This window comes from Nicotiana sylvestris, chromosome 6, assembly GCF_000393655.2.
Source record: "Nicotiana sylvestris chromosome 6, ASM39365v2, whole genome shotgun sequence".
Lineage (NCBI taxonomy): Eukaryota > Viridiplantae > Streptophyta > Magnoliopsida > Solanales > Solanaceae > Nicotiana > Nicotiana sylvestris.
In genome coordinates, this window is record NC_091062.1 from 140,235,671 (window position 1) to 140,246,777 (window position 11,107).

General features: G+C 36.1%; 1 protein-coding gene across 1 annotated transcript; it reads right to left on the reverse strand.

Annotated features, from left to right (window-relative positions):
• Positions 1 to 1,120: 1,120 nt before the first annotated feature.
• LOC104235416 (probable hydroxyacylglutathione hydrolase 2, chloroplastic) lies at positions 1,121 to 7,382 on the reverse strand. Its single transcript, XM_009789175.2, has 8 exons — positions 7,202 to 7,382; positions 6,372 to 6,554; positions 4,847 to 5,050; positions 4,029 to 4,152; positions 2,887 to 2,987; positions 2,259 to 2,333; positions 2,070 to 2,168; positions 1,121 to 1,583 (listed from the first exon to the last, which is right to left on the reverse strand). The coding sequence occupies exons 1-8, from the start codon at positions 7,256 to 7,258 to the stop codon at positions 1,437 to 1,439; spliced, it is 990 nt and encodes a 329-aa protein (XP_009787477.1). The 5' UTR covers positions 7,259 to 7,382; the 3' UTR covers positions 1,121 to 1,436.
• Between the last annotated feature and the right edge of the window lie 3,725 nt (positions 7,383 to 11,107).

Below are 11,107 nucleotides of genomic sequence, written 5' to 3' on the forward strand. Positions count from 1 at the left end.
CGGGCTTGGTATCTTGTATATGTATGTAGAAAGATAATGCAAAACATTAGGGGCCGCTTGGCCGTAATTTTATTTTTATTTTAACTGTTATTGAAAAAAATTCACTTTTTTCGAAATCAGTGTTTGGCCATAACAATTTCAAATTTCACTTGAAGTTGAATTTCAGAATTTCTTGAAAATTTAAAAAGCTACAAAAAGTTATTTTTCAAAAATTTCAACGTCAAATCACACAAAATTTTTAAAATAGCTTTAAATTGTATTCATGTCCAAACACAACTCTAATTTCCAAATATCATTTTTACTTGATTTTTCTTTTATACTTTTTTTTTCTAAAGTTTCACTATTCTTATGTCCAAATGCCCACTCAATTTCCTTTTTGAAAGATATCAAGTTTTACTCTGAGATTAGTTGTTTCCATTAACTTCTGGGATGTATTGTCGAAATGAACAAGGATGAACGTGCATTTGAACATGAAATTCAGGGAAAACATGAAAACGATCACTATATCGGGAAGGGGGTGGAGAAGACAAGAGTGCAACTTAAGAATATCCTTGAAAAAAAGAAGAGGAGGAAAATGACTACCTATAATAAAGCATAGATTGATACGAGTCGGCTAAAAGAAGCAAGGTCTAAATTAACTTTTTTGCACTTACATACTCTATCTGATTCATCTTATGCATCTAGTTTGACAGAAAATTTTAAAATGTTTAAAAAATAAAATCGTCTACTCCTAAATTAAAGGTGTATTATCAAAAACACTCCTCGAATCAAGAATACAATATGCCACCAATTGTCATTTCCAATGAAACATTTTTTAAAGTAAATAAATTTTCCCAAACAACATTCATAAAATACATTCTCATGTTCTCGCTTAAAAGACGGGTGTGGGAGTGGGATTTTTCTGGATTTGCAGATCCCTTATCTTTAATTGTATGTTTATATATTTTTCCCTTGATGGTAATCATTAAGAAAATGGGAGGGTGTTCTCCTCTTCTCGTTGGTAGTTTGGAATTGGATCCAGTAAGGATTCTGGCCATGTTCTCTCTTCCCTCGTCCTTTTTACAATTCAAACTGCCAAATGCTACGATTGAAAGAAATGGTACATAACAAGAACAACATATCAGTAAAATCCCACTAAAAATGGTACACATATTAGAAAATGAAAAAAGTAAATTTCAAACTTGATCCAAACAATAAATACAGTAGTAACTAAAAAGCATTTCTTACTAAATTTAACCATATGTGATATGTTATCAGAAAGACAGAGAGTCCAAGGCAGAATCTGGACTCTCCAAGCTAAGAGAAACATGAACAGGAATCAGGTATTCCTTGTCTGTTTCCTCACTTGTAGATGCACTTTCCCTAACAAAAATTGTAAGGCACATTGTATCTAACACATTGTCTGGGTCATTTATAGGCAAATTCACACGCCCGACCTAAAAGTTATCCTTGGCATGACGAATGGCTCCCAAGGCTTCTGTGTCATCAGCAGTGGGTGGAATGTTTAGCAACTTCCGGATTTCTGTACTTGAAGTTCGAAGAAATGGATTACATAGCTTCTCCGCCTTGAGCGTCGTTGGAATCTAAAGCACCAAAAGATATATTTAGCAAACACTGACAATTAGCAGATAAATATTCCTAGAAAATAGAGGGGAAGATATATACATGCTTTTACCTATTATTCATTTTTTTTTTTTGTGTAAATATCAAAGATGCAACATAGATATTACTGGATTCCTCAACCTACGAGTTCTAAGGTTATTGTAAAACTTGTAAATTTTAGAACCTTCTTCTTGCTGACGTTAGCAAATCCTTTATCTTACTAAGAAATTATTTGGCACTTTGGGCTACCAATGAGCAAAGTGTAAATTGGAAATATTTAACGGGGGTCAAATACAAAAACACCAAACAAGTTTTATTAAGCTTCTCAGAGATTAATTAAAATAAAGAAGATAAGACGCCTACTCAAATTTCATGAATCATTCGAATCATCCCAAAACATTTACAATTTAAAATTTAGGTAAACCGCTAGATTGTTCTCATTAGAGTTTTGAGGAAAAGAAGCTCACTGTTGGCAAGCCCTTCTTGCGGAGATTGACAACTTGTGTGGCATATGACTGCAATTCTTCATTACCAGGTTCTACAGAAAGTGCAAACTTTGAATTGCTCTGTTAAAACATGTCAAATAGTCAGGTCAGAAGTGGCTGTCAATGCTATCTTAATTATCAACGAACAACAATGTTCAAAAGTTAATTTACCAATGTATACTCGTGGCCACAGTAAACATTTGTATCGTCTGGTAAGGACATGATCTTCCTCAATGAAGAGAGCATCTGTAACATAAAGATGATTTTTCTATTATTATGCATTATTTACGGTTGGTAAGTGCCCTCACGAAAATCTTTCTGCACAAGGGACCTTGCTCTGTTAAGATAGATGATGCATCACTCATTCACATTCCAATTTCAGATTATACAGCAGACCATTTTAGTTCTTGGCTTCTTGCTCCACCCAAACAAAAGCAATATGCATAGTATTTAACACCAGCGTATGATAGGTAGAGATATTTCTTATATTTCTTCCTATACTACCACATTTTAGACTTGGCTAGCACACTCCAACAACTTTTATGGTTTTGATATGCTGTATAATTTTTCCTGGAAACCCCAACCACCGAAACCCCCTCCCATTGGGCCAACAGTGGCTTTTTCCTATTTTTTCTACTAGTTTTACTTATTCTACTTGATCGGTCTGACTCACTTGCTAGTTGAGAGCCATCAACATCTGAAGCCAAATAGAAAAGAACATACAGAAGCTCAATAAAAGAAAAATAAAATGCAATACAAACTAGATGCATACGGCCCACAAAATAGAACTCTACTTTACCTGCTGAGGAGTCCCTTCGAATAGCTTACCACAAGACAAGCTGAACAGTGTGTCTCCTGTGAAAATTGCCTTTGATCTCGGGAAATAAAAACTGATATGCCCTGTCATGCATTTTTTCATATTAGTAATGTTGAGGAGATTTTTCGAGCATATAAAAAACACAGAAGATCAAAAAGAGAATACAGTTTAGATCAGAATAATCCCCGCCTTTGCCCTCAATCTAAAAATTTCTCATCACAAATCATGTTAAAAGAATAAACAGTTGCGGTGAACAGAGAAGATCCTAGCTCTGTCCCAATTTTATATGACACTATCTCCATTTTGGAACATAACAAAATATTTGACATCATTTTATTAATAATTTCAACTTCCAACGGTTTTTCAATTCGCATCTATTTTAACTAAAATCGATTTTAATTTTGATGGTTCTCTTTCAAATTAACTTCTCAGATACTTACACTAATTTATTCATCCAATATCACTCGTATATGTATTTACAAGTCAAACTAATATCTCTTGAACTACCCGATCAAATAGCGTGACATAAAATGAACATACCCAGTCAAATGGTGTTACACGAAAGGGAACACACGAACAGAGAAAGTAAACGGATCAAACGAGTATACAACTCTCTTTAATCGAATACATTCTAGTAGACATACTTCTTTCGTTGATCTATCATCTCTCTTCTTAATCTCTCCATGAATAACTGGACACAGGACAATAGTTATAGTGGTAAATGTCAGATATCTCACTTGTAAGATGTAATTATACTACTGGATGAGAATTTTCTGAAGGTGTATGTAATGGTAAACCAACTCCCAACTGGACTTAATACACCCACACTAAACGGATACTTCCCACAGCACATATGTCCAGCAAGTAACATGAAGAACTAGTAACTAGCTAAACCCAATTATAGCAGAAGACATCTACACAAAGATGGTGCCGTTCTCTCCCAGTGAAATTGATATTTGACCTTAAAGGGAGCAGAAAAGGAAAGAAGGAAAAGAAAAGACAAGAAGCATGCTATTTGACAGGGAAATAGATGTCTGTTCCATCATATAGCATCACGAGCAAAAAGAAAAGACAATGAGACAGTTCAAGGAAATATCCAAATGATGTCGGCACTAATATACAACCTCGCGTATGACCAGGAGTCTCCATGACAAGCACCTCATGGCCTGCGAACATCCATTGGTCCCCATCATTTAGGGCTATATCAATACCAGGTATTCTATCACTGTCTACTCCAGATCCAATTACCTACAAAATCACGTAACGAATGAAAGCCTCATTGACAAAATTTCAACTGACACAAACATACTGACTCTTAATCTGCTAATCAAAGAGAAATGCATGTTATGTCTACATTAAGAGCTGATATTTTTTTTATTTTGTAATTTTGCATCTTCTGGATGCCCTTGTTATTAATACACCACTTCATCAAAAATAGAAGAAGAGAGAATTGCATGTTATAGTTACAAAGAATTTTTCAGTGTAACATCAGTTTTAAGTTAATCCTAATTTCTATCAATTCTAAAACCAAAATCATTGAGCTTGAAGGAAAATAATTTTTGGTATTTTAGTTGGCTTTTTTGGTTTCACTCCAAATTCAGTAATCTTAACTGGTCATGCGCGGTACGCCTGGCAGAGATACAGACAGAGGAAATTGTACAAAATATCACTTAAAGCATTTCACGAGATTTCTGGCAACAGATATGAAGCACTAAAGCAACTGTACATTCCTCCTTTTCAAGATCTCTCCGTTGAACCAAAAAACTGTAACCAGGTAAAATCCTATCCCCGCTCCCCTTCCCCCACCCCCCAAAAAAAAGAACCAAAAGAAAGAATTGAAAATGAAAAAAAAAATGAACCAATCGGAGTTCTCAGAAAATACTAGACATAAATTAATAGCTGCAATTGAAATAACTGCACCAAGAGGAAAACCTCATCATACCTTTGCCCCATACCTTGCTTTTAACTCCATGTTGCCACCAGTGTGATCATAGTGATGATGTGTGTTCAAAATGTAAGTCAAATTGCGGTTGTTTCTACTCAGTGCATCGATAACAGGAACAGCTTCAGAAGGATCCACAACACCAACTGTTCCAGTATCCACATCGTGCAATAGATATGCATAATTATCCTGGAGACATGGTATCTGGCAATAGACAACAGAAATGATTAGCAAAACTTATCAGGGTTTCTCAACAAAGAGATGGAAAGCTTTGTTACACTATAAAGTCAAGATGTAGATTTCCTATTTGTGCTTTCTTGTTCGGAAAAAGAGAGCAGAAACACAATAGGAAAAAGAAAGTGGAAGAGAAGCAAGAAATTATATTATTCTTTCTCAGCTAGTAAATCTGCTTCCTGAAAAAGAAAAAGAAAAAGCACGGAATTTCTCATCTTTCCCAACCAAAATGGAAGTAGCACACTACCATTTCTGTGAGCTGACTTAGATATTTGATTATTTTGTACTAGCAACACTAATATAAGAGCATTTTGCCTTCCTTATGGTAAAATTTAAACAAAAAGTTATTACCCAGCAAGAAAAAGAGGAATACGTCTGCATACCAGAGAATACAAGGCACTAAAGAAAGGAATCTCATTCAAGAAGTTCATCGAGTTGTTCATACAAGTTGGAATGTCATGAGCACGCCAAACAGATTCAGTCTTCAGTTCAGTCCCTACAGCTATTGTCAATGCCCTTGATAGATCTTCAGTTTCAGTCTTCAGTCCAGTCCCTATACTATAGGCCATATTTAGAGCATAAGGGACAACGATCCAGCTCCTCCTATTCAGGCCTCTAGAATTTCAATAATTGACCAGTCGTGCAGCAGTTACTTTAGAAATTGTGGGAAACCCCCCCATTATATTGCAAAGATATTGAACATTAAGATCCATCCTTTGAAGCTATCTCCCACAGAGCAGGTGAAGATATGATAGACAAGCAGTTTTGCTATGCCAAACAGTATAATCATTTCTAAATACTCTACACGGGGCAATATAATCCCTGTTTTTGTCCAACTAGGTGTAAGCCCTTAACTTTCAAGATGTCAATTAAGTACACAGATAACTCCCAGGAGGATCTGTGTATTACCTCTAACAGCTGGCTATGATCAGTAACAGTGATCTCAGGGTACTCGGCAAGATTTTAAATATACAAAGTCCATTAATACCAAATTGCAATACCACCCGCCTCTCGGCGTCTTCAAATAAAGTGTAAGCATTTTTGCTCATCACCAAGCAAATATGATCTTCTTACTGCTTGAACAATTTTAAATCCCTCTGCATCAGTACTTTCTATCTCAATCACTTATTTGAGATAATTTACAAAAAGGACATTCAATAATGTTCTAAAGCCACTAATCGATGCAATATTTTTCCATTGAGAGGAAAGAACAAACAAATGTCTCCAAACAATAAAACGACACAACAAATGACATTATACGCACATAAAATACGTGTTAGTGAGGACTCACCAGTTCGATTTGCAAACTAGAAGACGTACTGGTAATGCTACAGAGATTAGAAACTCCAAGCGTACGACTAACTCCACGTATGGTCTTAAACGGCATTGAGAAAAGCTGCATAAATCCATAGAGGAGATTCTTCCTAAGAGAAAGCTGTCTCAAGCCAGGCCATACACAAACCCCTGTCCGAGTCTAAGAAAACCAACAAAAAGAATTAAGTCAAAATGCAAGCAAAAAGACTAAAGATCAAAATACTAATAAAAGCAGCACATGTAACTAAGTGCCCCCCTCCCCTCCCCTTAAAAACCCCAATTTATGAATCACACTAACAAAAAGAGTCCCACAAGAAGATCAAATAGAATCAGTAAATAGCTGACAGAGAAGCAATTCTTGTAAAACCTTAAACCTTAAAATCTCAGACCAACATAGTAATTATCAAAAGCTAATCAAGGATACAATAAAAAGTGAGAAAGATCCCAACTTTAATACAAACCATCCATACATTTATACATATCGCTACTCAAATTACACAGTAGGTAAAGACTCACAGTAAATTCACAACCAGCAAGGAAACATGAATTCAAATTTAGGGACAGCAAAAAAAAACACGGGCGAAATAAACTCATCATTTCTCCAATTCACTTCAACTATTTTCCGAAAACTGCAGAATAGTTCAATTCATCCACACCAAAAAGAAATAACCATAGTCTTTCAAACACATAACAAAGCTCTCTACTATAAGTCATAGTTTTAGAATACTCCACAAATTTCCAAGAATATCTAAAGAGTTATGTATTCAAATTAAAGGGGTGGAAGATAGAAAGAAAAAAAGAAAGAACCTTAGAACAAGGGAAGGAGGCCATGGCGGAGGGTGCAATTCTACAGAAGGTTTGCATAATTTCGTATTTGCAATAAAAGAGTTGTGTAGAGGAAGGCAACGGTGGGGCTGTCGCACGCTTTCACACACCCACTTTGTTTTTCGGCTTTTCGGAATATTTTATATCAAATTGCTAATTAATTACAAGGCAATACAAAAATCTTCTTAGAATATGCTCCCTTTTCTATTCTTAAAAAAAATGTTTTATTTAATTTTATTTTGTTATTCCCACCCTATGTACTCTCTTGGGGATACTGATTATTTCATATTCAAGCGGTATAATACTAATTAATTGATAAAACCAATCAATATTTTATACACATAGCTTAAATCCGAAGTACCATGGGTCGAGGGATTCTATCTATTCTACCATAACGTATATAATAAATTTTTTCAGTTAATATTAGTTAGTTAGTACTAGAGATCCGACATAAGGCTCTGTTATTCTAGGTTTAAAACCTGAGTTTATTGTTTTAGACTTGGTTTACCCGAGCGGACAGCTCGAGCCGAGAGGGGGCAGCGTACCGGGAATACAGAAGATTCACCGGCTTTACAACTTGTCCGAACCTCGTTCTAAAATTGGGATATGACTCTAACAGAAAAGAAGTCACACGAAGTGCACACTTCCCAGATGATTTAGAAGACTCAAGGAGAAGAGGATTTCATAACAATTTATATACAGTCCAAGCAATATCAAAACGGTAAAAAGCGGCATTTAGCACATTAGGCTCAAATATGTAAAAATCAGATAATAAATAAAGCCAAGTATAACAATTATTCTAAGCTCGAATTCTTGAACCCTGAACCAGAGGTTCTGGGTTATGATCCCCGACAGAGTCGCCAGAGCTGTCACACCTCCTTTTTACACCCGAGGGTGTATGAGAGTTTTTCCAATTAAAGTGACATAATCGAAATGGGATTATTTAATTTATCAGAGTCACCACTTGGAATAGTTTATTTGGTATTCCAAGTCACCGGTTTATTTTAAAATCCCAAATCGAGTATTTTTTTTTTAAAGTTTGTGAACCAGAAATTCTAGATTAGGCATTCCCAAGTTCCGTGATTCTAGCACGGTCGCTTAAACTGTTAATATCGGCCTATTATCTGACTAATTACGCATTTTAAACCTATTGTGTATTTTTTTTAACTTTATAACCACTTTTATTTATTTAAAACTGCCTTTTAGGATTTATGAAATTTATTTCTTAAACAAGTTATGATTGTCGTACACTTGTTTGTTTTGGAACACACCGCAAATCATGCTACATGAAATGCATCCGCAATTTGTGACATGTTTATTTTATTAATGTTCGAAGTTGTTATGATCGGGTCACATGAAATGCACATCCGAATTGGGGATTATGTATCATGACTATGCCACGGGAACCATACCCATAATCACGATAGTTAATTAATCGCGCCTAAAGCACCTACGACATTTATGATTTTCCTAAAACTAATTTTGAGATTATTGTAAGACAATAGATTATGAATATAGCATTCTTGGAGGCCAAGAAATGTTTTAGCTATTTGATGTATTGACAAGTTACCTATATTAGAAATATTTACAACTTACTACTTTATCTTTAAAACTATGAGATATTTATCTACTATGAAAAATGGTCCATCTAACATGGAATATTACTCGGCCCAAATTTCTCTAAGAAAACACTTCATAGACCAAAAATGTTCAAACCCCCTACACCCTATCAAAATTTTGAGTAGGACTCTCAAAATTCTAACATGAGGAAGCTGCAATGTCTCTGAAATGTGTTACAGTCACTAGTTCATCTAAAACTACTTAATACTCTAATATGTTTCTAAAACAACTCTATTTTTCGTAACAGTCATGTGTTACCCAGGGAAACTGAAATAAGGCCTCCAGAATAGCCCAATGGACAGAAGCGCGAACCAACCTCCCCTCATAAAACTTGTAATTTTTCTTTGAACGTAGGCACATCTGACGTAGCGATAGCATTCGTATACATGTATACATAAAACAAAATCACTATCAAACAGGTCATCAGACACCGAATGTATCTCCAGCTAAGAAATATACTACTCTTATTTGCTACTCTCTCTTTGCATGGGACTAAGCCCTGTCCCACATACTTGCTTGAGGCTAATCCTTGCCTCCGTACATGTATGAGGCTAATCTTTGCCTCTGTATTTGCATGTGGCTAATCCCTGCTTCCACACCTGCATGAGGCTAATCCCTGCCTCCACACCTGCATGAGGCTAATCCTTGCCTCCACACCTACATGAGGCTAATCCCTACCTCCACACCTGCATGAGGCTAATCCTACCTCCACACCTGCATGAGGCTAATCCTTGCCTCCACACCTACATGAGGCTATCCTTGCCTCCGCACCTGCATGAGGCTAATCCTTGCCTCCGTATTTTCATGAGGCTAATCCTTGCCTCCATATTTGCATGAGGATAATCCTTGCCTCCATATTTGCACGAGGCTAATCCCTGCCTCCATACCTGTATGAGGTCAATCCTTGCCTCCATATTGCATGAGGCTAATCCTTGCCTCCCTACCTACATAAAGCTAATCCTTGCCTCCCTACCTGCATGAGGCTAATCCTTGCCTCCATACTTACATGAGGCTAATCCCTGCCTCCATATATGCATGAGGCTAATCCTTGCCTCCATATCTGCATGAGGCTAATCCCTGCCTCCACATTTGCATGGGACTAAGCATTGTCCCTCCTTGCATAAATATTGCTCTATTCCAATACTATCTATTTGCTTTTCGATCGGGCGAGGCTCTGCCCTTCATTTCATAAGACTAAGCCTTGTCCTGTTAACATCATATTATTGCATCTCATGGGCTGAAATATCGCCAATCTATTTAAAGGTGTCATTGTCTAAAAGACATCATCCTCATAGCCGGAAGACACCATGCCATGGCCTAAGGATCGCTCAAATTTGCATATCATTATTCGAAGGCGTCATGGTTCGGAGGCACCATCATTATGGCCTCGAGAACATCATTTCATGGCCTATAAATCCCTCACTAAACAATTCATGGCCTAGGACATCATGGTCTGAGAACGTCATCCTTAATCGTCCGAAGACAACTTTTCATGGTCCAAATGGAATCTGCATCATATTTAAATTTTTGCACAAATACATGTCTGTGGCATCTCTTTATCTGCAGGTGACCAGCAAGCAACCGCTATCCTAGCAGGAGCGACCTCGCTCCAGTTCCTTCAACTATCTCAAACCTGGACCATTCACCATAACCACTCTTGCATCCATTCTGAAACCTCGTGTCTGTTCTTGTAATGACTTCATCGGTACATTCTGCCAGTGAATTCAGAACTACACATGACCTAATTCCTGTAAAACCAGGGATATGTAGGCAGCTCAAAGACCAGAGGCCGACCTCTATCTTTCAAAACATCCCATCTGGTCAAAATTGACCATCATTTCTTTACCTAGAAACTCTTTCATCTTTCCTAGGTAAAGAAGGGCAGCTGTTGATACCCAATTTTTCCCATAATATTTTCAAAACTATCCTGGTCATCAATTAGTATTTTTCATACAATTTCTGCATTTTAAAAATATTTCAATTAATTTATCCCAACATTCATTTTATAAAAAAACAATCACTAATTGCATCACAAATAGTTTTATAATAATTTTTGTGGCTTAATTTTATTATTTGCATTTGTACCAAGTTTCAATTATTGCACAAATAGCCACATTTGTATTTTTAGAATGCAATTATAATTACTTTGCAATTATAGCCTATGCATGCATTATTACATTATTTTACAGGAAAATAGCCTTTTATATTTTTAAAATATTAAGTAATTATTTTAAAATATTTTCAGGCATAAAAAATCATTTTTACAGC

Bases quoted from the DNA above. Each gene is read 5' to 3' on its own strand.
- LOC104235416 (XM_009789175.2), bottom strand. From the start codon at position 7,258: ATGCAAACCTTCTGTAGAATTGCACCCTCCGCCATGGCCTCCTTCCCT. The intron at 4,153-4,846 runs GTATGATGAGGT...GTGATTTTGTAG, and splicing joins AAGCAAGGTATGGGGCAAAG to GTAATTGGATCTGGAGTAGA. The intron at 1,584-2,069 runs GTGAGCTTCTTT...TTGGTGCTTTAG, and splicing joins GCAAGAAGGGCTTGCCAACA to ATTCCAACGACGCTCAAGGC.